The sequence below is a fragment of the Hypanus sabinus genome, chromosome 4 (assembly GCF_030144855.1).
Source record: "Hypanus sabinus isolate sHypSab1 chromosome 4, sHypSab1.hap1, whole genome shotgun sequence".
Taxonomy (NCBI): Eukaryota; Metazoa; Chordata; class Chondrichthyes; order Myliobatiformes; family Dasyatidae; genus Hypanus; species Hypanus sabinus.
The window spans coordinates 62,542,522-62,559,035 of record NC_082709.1 but is presented as its reverse complement, the minus strand read 5'-3'; the positions used below and the strand labels follow the sequence as shown (position 1 = coordinate 62,559,035).

The following is a 16,514-nucleotide window of genomic DNA, read 5'->3' as shown; positions in this document are numbered from 1 at the left end:
CTCAAGATTATTTTAAAAACCAAACAATATTTCAAAGGAATGAAATATCTGTTCACAATAGAATGAAAGTAATTGCTCTTGTAATTAAACAAACAAAGCAATTAGAAAACAGCAGCCATTTGAACCTACACTTGAACTTTAAGTGTAACGGAAAGATTAAAGGCTATATTTGACGACACAGTAGGAATTATAAGTACACAGATTCTCAATGATAGTTCACACCTTTTGACATTTAACTATTGTATCAAACTATGTATGGCTCAAAGGAAGTTTCAGTTACCTTGAGGACAACTGCAAGACATTGGGAGCAACGAGGAATTCTCTTCCTTTTCGTAGAAAGCTGAAGGAGGGGATGGTAAGCCAAAGAAAGATACAGATGCAAAGAAAGGAAGAGTAATACAGAGATGATAAAAAGGTCAGTGAAACCACGGTGAATGGGATTATCATCAATAGCATTGCATGCAGAGTGCAATTAAAACTAGATTAACCACCATTGATACCTGTTTTTTTAAAGTGAAATTAGCAATAAAATTGTAAATGACACAAAGTTATTTTCCCATTGTGACTTGCAATTCTTTTCTCCTTTTTCAATAGGCAATTAACTTTACTGTCAGCCACTTGTATGTCAATAAATAGGAAGACCCAAGACTGACATCCAGGACTTGTCCAGGGGAATCAATAGAAGATCTTAAAAGCAGATATTTTCAGGTTCAGTATGGGTTGTGTTGAAAACTTAACATATTCCGAGACAGTGTTTTTTTTAGATTACTATTTCACATGAATAGTAAATGCTATAGGTCCAAACAGATGTCATTTTTCAATTGGTTCCTTTAGTAGTCATGCATCTATTTTCTGTCTGTATTGTATTTTGTGGCACGTTTATTATGATAATCTCTCACGTGGGTTGGGGTGTGGTAGAAACAAAAGAGTACAGTTATGCATTCACATTTAGCTAGTTTAGTTTAGTCTAATTGGGAGGAATTCAGCAGGTTGGGCAGCATTCATGGAAATGAGCAGTCAACATTTCGGGCCGAGATCCTTCGTCAGGACCATCGTGTTGTTTTGACCCAGCATCTGCAGTGTACTTTATGTTTAGTTTAGTCTAGCTGAGGGGGATAAGCCATGGAAAATTATATTTTTGTTGACCACTATTCAATCATTATTAGAATGCATAGCTATGCTAACTGGGACATTATTAGAATGCTAACTTTGTTTATAGAAGATAGTTCAAGTGCTAACTTCTTTCCTTAGCTAATTTGAATGCTATACTGCTAATTTAGCTTTATCAGTCATTTAAAAAAAATATCGCTACAAGATTGTTCTTTGTTGGTTTTGTAACAAAGGATTGGAAGTATTTTCTTTGACTTTGGAACTTCTTTATTTGAAAGCTTGCTCTTGACGGTTTTGGTTTGTTTTAAAATAACTGCTACATTTTATCAACAAAAGAAAAGTTACACCAAATGAACACCAGTCTATGGTAAGGGACTGCCTCGGACTTCAAACTGGAGTCTCAACACTGACAATGATACACCGAAACTGGAGCAGCTTGAGCAAGTAAACAACCGCGCAACTAGAGAAAATAACAAGCGTGTTGAATGCTGGAGGAACTCACTTTACTAAAGCAAGCGAAGGTAACTATGGAGCAGTGATCTACCTATTATTTCACAAAAAACACACTCTGATGCAGTGCTTTTATCATGGGAAAATCTAGGGTAGATCTGTCGAAGTCAGCTTCTATCCCTTGTATGGAGCTCACAGCTCCTATGATTGAAGTTGTGTGGACACATTGTAGACACAGGAGATGCACATGCAACTTCAGGACTTCAGTATTTTGGACTGATAGTACTTTTGCACTGAAATATATCAACACTGAAATGTCCAGGTTCAAAACCTTCATTGCAAACAGAGTTTCAGAAATTCTTACAGTCTTATAAGCATCTTAATAGAGGTTTGTAAACATTTCAAGCAACCCACCAGATGTAGCCTCTAGAGGGTTGAAAATGTCAGGGCCTCAGTATCTTCTTCAGCCTGAAAGGGAATGGCCTATGAATATCGAATGTTCTGGAGAACTTCTGTTAGATGATCTGGAAGTCAAGAGGAGTGTTAAAAATGAATGTTGTGCAAATTGAAGAGGTGGTGGACATGGTAACGCTTCTCATCCTGGATGTGTTTGAGGAAGGCAATGGCCTGGATTCTTAGGTTTAAGAACTTGCTCTTGTTTCTTTGTCAGAAGTGGAAGCAAGTGAACATCACTCTTGCTCAGTCTGATTTGGATGAAAAACAAGGGTATTCTTTAGAGAGAGAGATTGAGAAGGCCAAAGGTCAGATCAGCCGAGATTGTTTCTCAGTGGTGGAGCTCAGAAAGGCTGAATGGAGATCATTGCATTTGACCAAAGAAAGCAATTTCCAGATGAATTCTCAAGTTTGCAAAGGGAAGAAAATATGAAAAGATTCCGCCATATTTTTGAGCTCAATCCAGCACATGAAGATGGTGTCTTGAGAGTTGTTTTATGGCTTAGTAGGGCAGCCATGCCTGAAGAGTCTAAACCTTCTGCTATACTGGCAAAGGATCTTCACATCTCAGATCTCATTCTAAGGAATGTACATCAAGAGCTCGGTTTATTTCTAAATCTTTTTTTGATAACATTGATTCAAAAATTTCCTCATTTGTGTGGCAAAATAAAAACCCTAGGTTAAGTAAAAAGCAATTACAAAAATCTAAAAAAGATGGTGGTTTAGCTTTACCTAACTTTAGATTTTATTATTGGGCAAATAATATTCGTAATTTAATGTATTGGAAACTAGATTTGGATTCACCATTGTGCCCACAGTGGGTAAATTTGGAATGTAATGAGGTAAAGGGATATTCTCTATTCTCTGTTCTTGGTTCTTGTCTTCCTGCTGATTTAGTTAAATTTAATAAACAAATATCTAATCCTGTTATTAAACATACATTACGAATTTGGTTTCAATTTTGTAAGTTTTTTACTTTGAAAAACTTTGTTCTTGATAGCCCTATCTTACTTAATTTCTTTTTCAAACCCTCTTGGACAGATCAAGCTTTTAACATATGGAAAAGGAAAGGTATAAAATGTTTTCGTGATCTTTTCTTTGAAGATACTTTGATGTCATTTGACCAACTTTCCAACAAATTTGAATTACCTAAATCTAATTTTTTCAGATATTTACAAATTAGAAATTTCTTACATAAAGTTTTACCATCTTTTCCTAATTCAACTTTAGTGGATTTTACAGATTTGATTTTTACCTTAAACCCTTGTCAGAAGGGATTAGTATCTTTCATTTATAATATGATTATGAAGATACAACCAGAAATATCAGTTAGAATTAAACAAGAATGGGAAAAAGAACTTCAATATAATATATCAACAGATAAATGGGAAAAAATTTTGCAAATGGTTAATTCCTCTTCTATATGTGCTAAACATGCTTTAATACAATTTAAAATTGTACATAGAGCTCATATGTCTAAAGATAAACTTGCTCGATTCTATTCTCATATTAACCCTCAATGTGACAGATGTCATTCAGAAGTGGCCTCATTGACCCATATGTTTTGGTCATGTCCCACTTTACATAACTATTGGAAGGACACATTTGCTACCATTTCCTCAATTTGGAATATAGATTTACAACCTCATTTTATTACTGCAATTTTTGGCATACCAAATGAAGATGGTAATCAGTTTTCCCCTTCAATCAGACGAATGATTGCTTTTGTAACATTAATGGCCAGAAGGTCTATATTACAAAACTGGAAAGAAGTAAATCCTCCTACCACGTTTCAGTGGTTTTCTCAAACTATTTCTTATCTGAGCCTGGAAAAAATTAGAAGCACTATTTTTGACTCATCAATTAAATTTGAAGAAACTTGGAGACCGTTTATTCGACATTTTCATATGAATTAATTTGGCCTTTTCCAGACCTTCTTTCTGCTTATTCATGTTCAGGTATGGAGTTCTGGAGTTTTTTGACACTATCATATACTTGTAAGCTATTATTATTGCCCATGTTAGTTTAGTTTAGTGTTTTATTTTTCTTAATATATACTTTTTTCACATATTTTCAAATTTTTTCTTCTTTTAATGATTATTTTTGTTTTTTTTCATATATAATCATATGGACTTGATTGATTAAGGTTTTTTTTTTCTGCTGATGTTTAATAGGATATTGTTATCTTATTATCAATGTGACTTCAAGTCTATTGTATTCATAATTTACTCATTATTATGTTGTTTTTTTATATGTATATATGAAAATCAATAAAAAAATTGAAAAAGAAAAGAAAGAAGAGCTCGGATATGGTGGCTGTAACCACACATTATCCAGGTTGCACCAAAAATATTGGGTTCCCGGAGCTATTACAGCTAGAAGGATCCCGTTTAAGTGCGTTGTTTGTCAATGGTTGCACACAGCTCCAGGATGCCAGCACATGGCCTACCCATCTCTCATCAAGGTCTCTCCAAAAGAACCTCAGTTTGGAAATGTAGGAGTGGACTACTTTGGTCCTTCTGAGGTGAAGGGCAGAAGGAGTAGTGAAGAGGTATGGGGTCATATTTACCTATCTAGCTACTCGAGCTGTTAACATTGAAGTGGCATCTTCTTTCCACACAGATTTCTTGTTAAACACTTCAACACTATAGCAAGATGAGCATAGGTTCTTGAACTGTGCTCTGATAATGCCGCAAACTCTGTTGGAGCCATTAAGTGAATTTTTAACCCCCACCCCCCAAGTTGGTCCACATCATGTAGGAACATGGGAGAGATTGTTCAGGTCTGTGTGAAAGGTTTTCAGTTCCACCATGAAGGTACAGAATATTGACGAAGAGGATTTCCACACAGTCCTTTGTAAAGTAGAGGCTATTATCAATGGCTGTCCAATTACTAAAGCATCCGCCCATCCCAATGATTTGGAAGGACTAAAATCCAACCATCTGTTGCTTCTAAAGACTTCACCATCCTTGCCATCAAAAAAGTTCCAAAAGGAAGACACTTGTGCTTATCACAGATGGAAGCAAGTCCAATACATGTCAATCTTGTTTTCCAAAGAGTGGGTCAAGGAATATTTACAACAGTTACAAAATTGTCAGAAATGGTCAGGTATAATACAGAATTTTCTCCCAGGAGACATTGTGCTTAGTTGACGACACAGCACCTCAAAACTCGTGGATTGTGGAAGAATCATTTAAGTCGTTCCAGATAGAAGAGGCTTGGTGCTGCAGGTGCACATCAAGACCAAGATCAGCTGTTTGTACAGACTATGGCTAAGATCTGTCTTCTACAGGAGGCAGAGGTCTGAGAAGCTACAACACTAGAAGCTTTATGACTTTGACTTGACAGAGTGTGGTAGGAAAGATCACTCTGTACTGGGCTAAGCGCTGGTAAACTCTGGCCTAGATGAGTGTTATATGACTTGACTGGAAGAAGAGATAAGAAAGGACATTTATACAAGTATTGATGTTTGTCTTTGAAGATCTCATGGCTCCAATTTTACCAGTATGTAGTTGTAATTATGTCGTAAAAATTAAAGGGCCAGGATATAGGAGCCATGTATTTATTTTCTGTCTTTTGGAGCCACGTATCTATTTTCCGTCGGTATTGGATTTTGTGGTGCATTTATTATGGTAATCTGTCACATGGGTCAGGATGTGGGAAAAGCAAATGAGTATAGTTATGTATTCACACTTAGCCACTTTAGTCTAGTTGCATGGGTGTAAGCCTCAGAGAATGATTTTTTTTGTTGACCTCTATTCAATTACTATTAGTATTAGTTACTTTAACTGGGATATTAACTTAACTAGGTTGCTAACTTTGCTTGAATTCATTAGTTTGACTGCTAATCACATTACTTCGCTAATTCGAATGCTATATTGCTAATTTAGTTTTGTTAGTTTTTTATGGCTACAAGATTGTTCATCTTTGCTGATTTCATAATAAAAGGATTGAAAGTACCTTTATCGTCTTTGAAACTTCATTACTTGAAAGTGCAATACCAATCTCTTTGCTTTGTCTCTCAGCAGTTTCAGTTTGTTTTAAAGTAATCACTACAGTTCCTTACGGTTGTTAAAGCTAGGGGTGGTAGTGGGGATAAGCTTCCACTACCTATTAAATGTTCCCAATGGTGTGCATCTCAAATAGCCTCTGACAACCAAGTCCAGCTCCTGGCCTTCACAGGTAGCTTAGTTACCAAGCCTGATGGAACCATTTCTACTGGCAGGAGAAAGGGCAAAGATGGGTCGCTGGCACCTTAAAACCAGTCGCTTTCAGCAGATGGGGCTCATTGGCTGTGGTTGGCATCAAGAAGGAACACTCTGATCTTAAATGTCTGCTGCCTTGCATCTATACCCACTCATAGGGAAGGCTTCAGGAATAAACCCAGAGGAAAAGTCGGGAGCTGGAATCCCTAAAGTAGTTCAATGCTGACTGGCAACACCTGCCATGTCACTGGCGCCAAGCTGTATGGGACTCTGCTGTTCCTTTGGATTCATCAGCTGCGAAAAGGGGAGCCTGCAGTATGGGCAACAGCTTGCTCTCCATATCGTACTGACCTCAACCAATGGAAGGCCTCACATGAATATCAAGCTGCAGGTGTAATAGGTGGCCATTTTTTGCCTTGAACTTGCAGTCCCATTGAATAAATAATTGTTAATCTGGAAACTAATTCCATTACCCACTTTGGTTAAGCAAAGTAATTGAAACCTGTCCAATTTATTAATAGGGCTGTTGTGGATATTTTCTAAAGTCAAGTGTATAGTCTTTAATTAAATTGCATGAAATTATTTGAGAAAAAGTTACAATTATGTTTGTTTGCAATAGCGCAATGGTATGTCCGTAACAGTGCATTGGTATTTTCTTAGAAGTGCCTTACTCTGGATTAATCTGTATTTGGAAATTTGAAGTGCTCTGTGCCATTTTACAAAATAATATGACATTTAAATTTTGAATCATCAACTATCTATCAGCATGAAAGAGGTGTGTATGTATTGGCAAAGTTACATAAAAGGTCAAGATTAGTTTACTGTTTAATCTTTGGTTCCAATTCTTATAGTTTGAGAACTGTAGTAGTGTGATTACATTTGATAATGGGGTGGAACTTGTTTACAAAGGGAGTTCTATTATGTCCAAAACCTAAAGTCACATTGGGAGGCACAGTTAATAGAGGTGCTCTCTCATAACTTTCATCCTGACCTTGGGTGGTGTTGTATGGGGTTTGCACATTCTCCCTGCAACCATGTAGGTTTCTTCCACATCCCAAAGAAATCCAGATTGCTAGGTTAATTGGCTGTCATAAATTATCCAAAGTATGCAGATGAATGGTAGAATCTGGACAGAGTTAACAGGAATGCGTGAGAATTTTAATAAAGGTTAGTGCAATGGTACAGCTAGTAGAGCTGTTATCTCAGTCCAGCGACCCAAGTTTAATCTTGTCTTTGAGTGCAGTTTACATGAAGTTTCCATTTTTTCCTATGACTTCAATGGTTTGCTCCAGATGTTCTGCTTTCTCCCAAATCCTAAAACTTCAGTTCTCGGCTGATTAGACCATCATCCCCATTCATGCGTAGCAGATAGATTGCAATATTTAGAATGGATTGGGAATCCACGAGTTATAGAATCATAGAAAAATACAGCATAAAAACAGGACCTTCTACCCACTGTATCTGCACAGAACACTGATCACCCAACCTACATTAATAAGATCTGTTATTCTCCCAGATTCTACACTCGCCTACACTAGGATCCATTTACAGTGGCCAATTAACCTACTGACCCACAGGTCTTTGAGATATGGGAGAAAACCAAAACAGCCAGAGAAAATCCACATGGTCACAGGAAGAAAGTTTAAACTCTGCAGACACAGCACTGGAGGCTAGGATGAACAGAGTTTCCTCTCCTGTGAGGCAGCAGCTGCACATGTTGCATTTTAAAGAATGTGGGTATATATTTTTAAAAAGATAAAATGAATAACTGAGACAACATGAGGACTAAAGGCCAGATAGGTTAGCTGTAATGTAAAATCCGAATGCTCTTCAGTTTATGTAATACCTATGATTAACTACTAAACATCTCTAGACCCACAAGACAAAATCTAACATCTATGTTATCAGAGTTAAAGTTACAACATCTTTTTCTATACTTTAATCACCATTATCTGATGATAAAATAAAGTAAAGATCACTCATAATGTTTTCCTGTCATATAATTTAATGATCCATCCAGTGTAGTCCAGAGTCTAGAATTTGTGGTTTAGACATCTGCTTTAACGAGGCAATCTTCTATTAACCCTGCATAAGATTACTCTATTACTCAAAATCAACATGCAATGTTAATACATTCCAATGGTGACTTTTTGGAAACAAATAGGTTAGTTTATAATCCTGTTAATTTTAGCAAGAGTCAACAATACCAATGGCATGATTTTTGTTTTTGCTCTACTGTTGTACTTTCAAGCTCACAAAGAACTGAAAAGTTTTGGGAGCTAGACAGGACGAACAAACCACTGAGCTAAAACGAAGGCTTCAGCAAAATATTATGGAACAACAACAATCAGACAGCTGCTCTCTGAAATGCAATGGAGTTTATGAAATTGGCCCTACTGCTGAATACCTTGGTCTATTCTGTACAGGCTACAGTCAATTCACTTACTTTATATCCTCAGCCTTTTCCTACTTCTGCATTACTTCGCAACTTTCTCTTGTAGTTACTGAAGAGCTTCAATACAAACCATTACTGTGTCTTGATCCATAGATGCTGCTCATTTTCTGACACTTCCTGTCGTAATTTAAAATAACTGAATACATGTATTACCCTTATGTACTCTTTAATTGACAACTTTTTCCCCCAGGCATGCCTACCCAGTTGAAATTTTGCTCTCCTAACAATTTCCAGTGGCTTCTTCTACCTTGTTTAACTTTATTCTTTGTGTTTATCAAGCTTCTACCAAAACTCGCTACCAGCCCAGATCATTTTTCTTACCAACTGTCTCCAGCTTCAATTTATTCCAGGTAGATCCTAATTGATATTCATTACCTCTCCCCCTCCCCCACAGAATCACCCATGATTACAGCTCCTTCCAAGATACCTAGCGCTCCTCAAATCACCATTACATCTACATTCAGAACCATATTCAGACAGGAATATTCTAATTTTCTTCTCAGTCTCTTTCAGAGTTGTCCTGATCTGTGGTTACCTTTACATCCTTTCCCCCAAAGTGTTTCACCTTCCTTTCAAATATGACATTGCACAGACAACACCTGGATACATATCTTGATCCTCCTTCTTCTGCTTTTCTGATCCTATCTTCCTTTCAAACTAATTTATTGCCACACATGCACTGCCTTAATCCTTTTTGACTAACTGATTGATTTTTGAAGGAATCAATCAATTCTCACCACCCTCCTTTACCTTTCTCAAATTATTCCTAACATTTGATCTGAACCAGGTACTGCCTTAGTTATTGAATACACTAACCACTATCACTGAATTAGATCATTCAGATTCTTAGTGCTACTCATCACCAAGATCTCCATTTCTATCATTTGCATAGATTGTGTCAAAATACTCAAGTTTTCCCACATTGTTTTGAGTCAATACTTCATACAATAACAGTTATTCCAGCACTATATACCCTCCAGGAATTTGCTTCATTCAAAATTGTTATCCATATTTTAACTTGCACTGTATCTTAATCAGGCCAGTGCTTGTTTATGTACACTGCACTCTGTTGTAGTAATTTTAAGCTCCCACTGTGTTTAAATCCCTGAGCAAACTCATTCTTCCCTCTCTTGAACCCCACCCAGTCCTTCATGCTTCTGAGAGAAAAAAAAGGGGACTCTGCCTTGAGTTTTTGGGAATCCAATCACATATTGTTTCTTCATGTGCCTCAGTCTCAAATTTCATTCAGCAATTCTCCCTTAAAAAGTCTTGAAACCTCTTACAGTATAAAGAACAAATTAAATTTTTGTTCTTGAGGTCTGCAATGCTGAACATAATACATTCCCATAGTCTGTTTCCTAAATAACTTGTATGGCAAGAAATTGTTTTGTTTAATCTGTAAAGCTATCCATAGTGCAGCAGAATTTCAAAACCATGATAAAAATTGTATGCTGGGCTAAACAGAATGAGACTATATTAGAAAAGCAACTACAACATGGTTGTAAGTTCTATTTTTAATTCAGAGAGAAACTGAATCTAGTGTGCTGCTTGGTACTTCATTCAACTGCTCTTCCTTTCACTATAATCACTGTAAATATAATAAAAAAACATTATTAGTTATTTCCCTATAATTATTTCAGAAGACAATCAGTTTAACAGGCAAATCAAGCTTTCTATCTATTACGTTTATGTTTATTATGTTTAGCCTTATCAATATTTGTAAAAATCCTTCATTTCAATCTTATTTACATCAATTCAAAAACACCACGTACCTTGATGGTAACATCCTGTATACGATAAATGTTTACACACCATTACAAACCAAAATTACATGTCTCCATTTTTAATGGACATCGTGGCTATGGGCACAAGCTAAAAACTACTGGAACAATGAAACACTGAAAGTACCTTAAAATCACAACGAGAACTCCAGGCCATCTGAAAACGTTGTTTATGTAAATGCATATGCATTTATATTCTACTCACAGATGGGGCAGGAACCAGTATAAAAATACTATTAGCTTAACTGAGTTAAAAATTAATTGGTTATTGTTCAGTTTTAAAGAAAGTGTTAGATAAGGTCTCTCCATGTAGGCAAATGAACAACAATGAAAATTATGAAAAATAAGGATATTCTTCTCTTTTGCCTCCAAAAAGTGTGTCACCACATACTGTAAGGCAAAACATCAGCACAGTTGCTGATTGAGAAGTACAAATAAATTACAGAATGTACTTCACTGCAGTTAAGAAATCCTTGTAACAGAACAGGTTGCGATGGACAAATTGTTCTAATTTTGGAAAGCTGATTCTCTATAGCCCCCAGACAATGAAACAAATCCTCCAACAGGACTCTCATGATACCATACACTATTCTCATCACTGACTAATATCTACTTTAAAGTGCAATTGAAAGCTTTGTAACCAACATATTCTAGTGATATAATTCTAATGACATCATCTGAGCAGTTTCTAAGAAGTGCTGCAAATTAACTTTGAAGTGAGATTAAGTTCTCAATATGGCAGTGACCGCCCAGTCTTGGTTGGGAAAACTTCAACATACCAATTCTAAGTTGAATGACTGCACTATCCCACACTTCTCAGTCCCCTAAACCCCAATAAACATTTTCTTTTAATAGCCTGCTAGGGCAATGGTAGCAAACGTACAGGGACCCATAGGTTGCACCACTGGGCTACAGGAATTACAGACTGGCTGAGATGGCTGTAATGGGAGCACCGTTCTGCTTACCTTCAAGCCAGATTCTTACTTAGTGCAACAATGCCATAATTGGAGTGAAGATGCATCATTATACTTTTGAATTTTAGAAGATTATAATTATGTAGTATAGCCTTCGTACCCACAAAAAAAAACAAATTGCCTGTATTCATGTTCTTTCCGCAAGGGGCAACAAGAGACTGCAGCAGTCACAGAAAGGTAAAGGAGAAGCTGAGGTGGAGAGCTGGGGATGACACCAGAGTTGGGGTGGAGGATGGAACTTGAGAAGGCTGAAGGTTATAGTAAGTGAAGTGTGGATGGGAGGCAGAAGCAGAGGGAGCCACAGGATTTATCACTGATATAAATTTATATTTTGTTGAATGTGTGCCCTTTCACATAATGATTACATGCTACAGTGTCAGATTAGGGGAAATAAAACTTATGTTAACCAAAAATCATTTAGTTCTTCCTGGAACCAAAGATGACTCAATTTTTCGAGATGACCTCGTGCAAGAGTGGGGCCTGCCTGAGTGGAAGTTGCATCAAGACAAGGGTTTAGACGATGTACTGACAGAGACAGTGTACAGACATCTTATAGTCATCACCCAATCTGAACATAGCCCTTGAAAATCTAGCTCTTTACATAGCCTCTTTGTTCTCTAGTCACTAGGTATTCTAAGACAGGAATGCACACACTAGCCATGGGACAGTTATTTTAATAAATCTAATGTAATACTGGCTTTTACACATAGATTATATTAACACCCAAAAAATGGATGGTGATTATACACTCATTACCTCCTGTTAGTGTAAAAATCTAATCAACCAATCACAAGACAGCAACTTAATGCATAAAAGCATGCAGACATGGTCAAGAGTTTCAGATGTTGTACAGACCAAGCATCAGAATGGGGAAGAAATGTGATGTAAGTGACTTAGGCCGCAGAATCATCGTTAGCGCAAGATGGGGTGGTTCGAGTATCTCAGAAACAACTGATCTCTTGGGATTTTCATGCAAAACAGTCTCTGGAGCAGAGGATCCCAATCTTTTTTATGCCATGGGCCAATACTATTAAGCAAGGGGTCCACGGATCCCAGATTGGGAACTCCTGCTCTAGAGTTTACAGAAATGGTGTTAAATAAAAGGCCTGACTAGTTCCAGTTGACAAGAATGTAACAATAACTCAAATAACCACATTACAACAGTTGCTGCAGAAGAGCATCTCTGAGTGCACAACACATTGAGCGTTGTAGTGGATAGGCTACAACAGAAGACGATCACACTGAGATCCACTCCTGCACCAAATAAGTGGCCACTGTGTGTACATGCAAACAATGGGATTCAGAAATATACAAAGTTGCTACTGGATCAATGTTTGTATGAAATTTCTGAGCTGAAGTTTGGTGACAGGGGCTTGTGTTCTACTTGTACACAAGTGCAATTGAGAAATAAGTGCAAGTTGTCAGAGTCTATTTAACTGGCAACAACACATGGCATATGGGACAATAACATCCCTACCAGAAAATGAACTGAAGCACAACCATTTTTTGTTTAAATGCACTCCTCTCATATTAAGTAGAAGTAAAAGATTCCATGACATTTTGACAACAAAGATACCCGGTGTGCTATTTAGGCCTAAATGGAGAAGAAATTTAGAAACTTAGTTGTGATGGTGAATCTTTGTAATACCCCAGCCCAGATAGCTGTGGATGTACAGTCACTGATTGATAGATATTAAAGGAATTGAGGACCATAGGGATGAAGTGGGCAAATAGTCCTTAAAGAGAAGGACCAGTCATAGTAGGGCAGACTCCAGGACCTGAGTGACCGGCATCTATATTTTTAAATGTTTTTGAGACCCTGCTGTGTGAAAACTGACTGTTGTCCTTTCTGTATAAGGTGTAGGTTTGAGGACAATATCTATAAAGGCGCACTGCAGCTAGTCACCACAGCTTCTGAGAATTGCAGTTGGTTTATTATTATCACATGTACCAAGGTATTGATACCCTAGAATCCATGGGTTGGAAAGTACTAAGGCTCACAATGACCTGACTTGGAAATCCAATACCTTTCCTTGCTGATACAGTACCTAAACCCTATGGAAAAGTAATAGGGCATCCAGAGAGTTCGTAGCCATCCATCACATTATTACTGTTGGGTGGGGATGGGTGGGTGGTGGTGAGGTTCGTAAATGTCAGTCACAACTGTATTACATTAATGTTGTTTGCTACTTCTAGCTGGAATTATCAAGAGCAATGCACCTTTGTTGTCATAATATATAATGTACAAGTTTATGGAATGTGAGCTTCTATTTGAATAGAAAGCATGCCTCTTATTTTTTAAAAAGGGAACAATTCACATTAGAAAGTATTCTAAGTGAATAGTGAATTGAAACTTGTTTCCGTGTAATGAAAAGGCCTCTACAAGAAATCTCTCTCCTGTTCGCGAGACTGCCATAGGAACAGCCTTATTCTAAATAATTCACAAATCAAATTTTATTGACCTGGTACAATTTCAACATTTGGGGTTACATATGGAAGACAGATGAAAACGTTTTAACAGAATAAGGCTGTAATCAAAGGAAAACAAGTTTAGTGTATAATTGCAGTCTAGTTATAGCTTTTTGACAAGTGTGCTTGCCACTAGGGGTCACTAGAGTTCATATATTTGGATTTTTACACCCAGACATTACAGGAAACAATCCTTGGTAATGATCTGTGATCAAAAAAGATTGCTCCACTGCAAATTAACTTTGTTGTAAAAGTGAACGATAGGCACAAGTGATTCAACTAACCTCACACATTTTGGAAGGGAAAAACTACTGAAGCTGGAAATCTGGCATGGTGACCTGCTGAATTTTTATTTTGGATTTAGAAGGAAAGTCTTGCATTGATATAGCACCTTTAACAGTGTTTTCAGAGGTTCCAGGTTAAGTTATGGCCAATTTAGTATTTCTGAAGTGGAGACATCACAGTAACACTGAAAAGTGTGGCAATGAATTTATACATAGCAATCTCTCACTGACTGCAATGTGATAATAAACAGATTTGATACTGTTTGGCAAATACTGGACAGGATTATCTAATTCTACCCTGCTTGTCATCAAAACAGGTTAAGGGGATCTTGCAGGCTTAATGGCAAGTGGATACTTAGCAGAAATTTTAAAAATTCCATATACATGCATATGCAACAATTGAGTTTTTGTCATCAGCTACATTTAATTCTGAATGCATTTTTATATCTTCCTTTTATAACCACCAGATTAGATCAAGTTTTAGATTGCTTCCAATACTAAAGCAATCCCAAAAAAAGTTATCCATACTTTTTATGATGGACAGACCAAATGGAGTTAGTATAAAAGACAATTAGAGCATAAGTAAATACCATGCAGACAGCATGAAGAGATAATTAACAGTTTAATTCAGATAGACGAGTCATGGCTCCATTCTGCATCAGCCTGCTGGCTTTGCACAGAAAAGGTATCAGGTCCAACATCCTGAAGAAGTTTACAATGCTACAGCAAGAAATGGTGTTAAGACATTTGAAAGCAATGCAAATCAACATATTTTCTGATGGTTTCTTTAGCCCTGAAACAACCATATGACAAAATCGATGCATTAGTGAGATGGAAATGTAAAGGTGCCATCTTTTTAATAAAGTATTATGGCAATCCCAGAGAATATAAAAGTTCCCATGACAATGTCTTTACCCAGCTAAAAGGAATTATACAGTTACTATCAAATTATCATTTGTATGATTCTAATTGCTAAAATACAGTCTGCGAAGATTATTATATACTTCAATCCTTCAGATAAATGTCATTGGTTTTAAACTGCTTTAAGAAGTCATAAGGAATACCTCATAACTCAACACCCTCCAGAGCAACACAGTTTAGCTTGTTTTCTGTGTATGCAATAATTATGATCACTCCCAAATGTTAGTGGTGAGAACCATAGCATATCTTGGAAGCTAGGCTAGAAAAAGAAGGTTATTGACTTGATTCTTCCCCCGCAAGATGAATCATTTGTCTTTTAAACAGACACAATAAATCGTTCAATGAAGAGTTACTATGACCAGGTCACTTACTCATGTAACGGAAGGCCTCCTCAGCTTGGGTGGGAGAAAGCTCACTAGATGCATGTCCAGGATGCTCCGAGGTCTGCCCCCAGTCCTCGTTCTGATAGAGGTAGAGCGAGTCTGCTCGCAGGTGATACTGGGGAAGCTGGTCTTCGATCAAGCTCACAAGTTCTACCTCAGGCAACTCCTCACTGCTGCACACATCTGGTAACAGGAACAGAAACTTATCAGGGGCATCACATCACATTAAGCAAAGTCGTAATTTCACATTTCATGCAAAGATATGTGTACACAGAACCTGACCTTTTTGATAAAAAAATACCCAGGAAAAGGATTAAATTCATAAACATATCATGTGACAGAAAATATCCAAACAGCAAACTTCAGGCAATATTTTATCTTTAAACAACTGATTTACTGATATTTTAGGCTTTTTTCTCCCAATTTCTGCCCGTGTGAAGTACAAACACACTGCATTCATGGCTGCCTATTAATTCTAATGCTTTAGGCTGATGACCTGACGAAACACTGTTAACCTGTGACAATGACCCAAAACCTCTGGCCAGAGGCAAGTTGCCCACAGTTACTATCAACCCACAGAAAATGCACATAAAATTCATGCACCTTTCCGCCTGTGAATCTCCCACAAACTTCCCCTTCCAGGCTAAACAGCAAGACCATATATCATGGAGGAATTTTTATTTGCAGCAAATCCAATCACATGGTGGGGTGGGGAGAAAAAAAAAATTCCCAGTCATTAAACTATGGGAAAAAATGCAGGGTCTGCCAATGTATATCCTCAGCATAGAGGACTGTCAAAACATTGTTTCAGACATGTCAGAAACATTTGCAGTATATACAAATTCATTGCAAAGCTGTTAAACTTTTTTTTAGGTTTGATTAATTTAATACTTTCAATGGTTGGTCAATTAACTACCATAAATTACTCCTTAATGGAAAAAGGAATCAAAAAGAGCTGACTGCCAAGTGTGGAAGAGTACAAGCTACATGAACAGAGGGAAAGGTATTACTCCCAGGGAAGCAAATGGA

At 37.1% G+C, this 16,514-nt stretch overlaps 1 protein-coding gene across 5 annotated transcripts in view; it reads right to left on the bottom strand.

Annotated features, from left to right (window-relative positions):
• Window positions 1–16,514, bottom strand: part of trak2 (trafficking protein, kinesin binding 2) — a 106,294-nt gene that overhangs the window by 40,113 nt on the left and 49,667 nt on the right. For all 5 annotated transcript variants that reach the window (XM_059967256.1, XM_059967257.1, XM_059967258.1 and 2 more), the window contains one exon: window positions 15,474–15,668. In XM_059967256.1, the coding sequence (XP_059823239.1) occupies window positions 15,474–15,668 (195 nt within the window). The remainder of the gene's footprint in view (window positions 1–15,473; window positions 15,669–16,514) is intronic.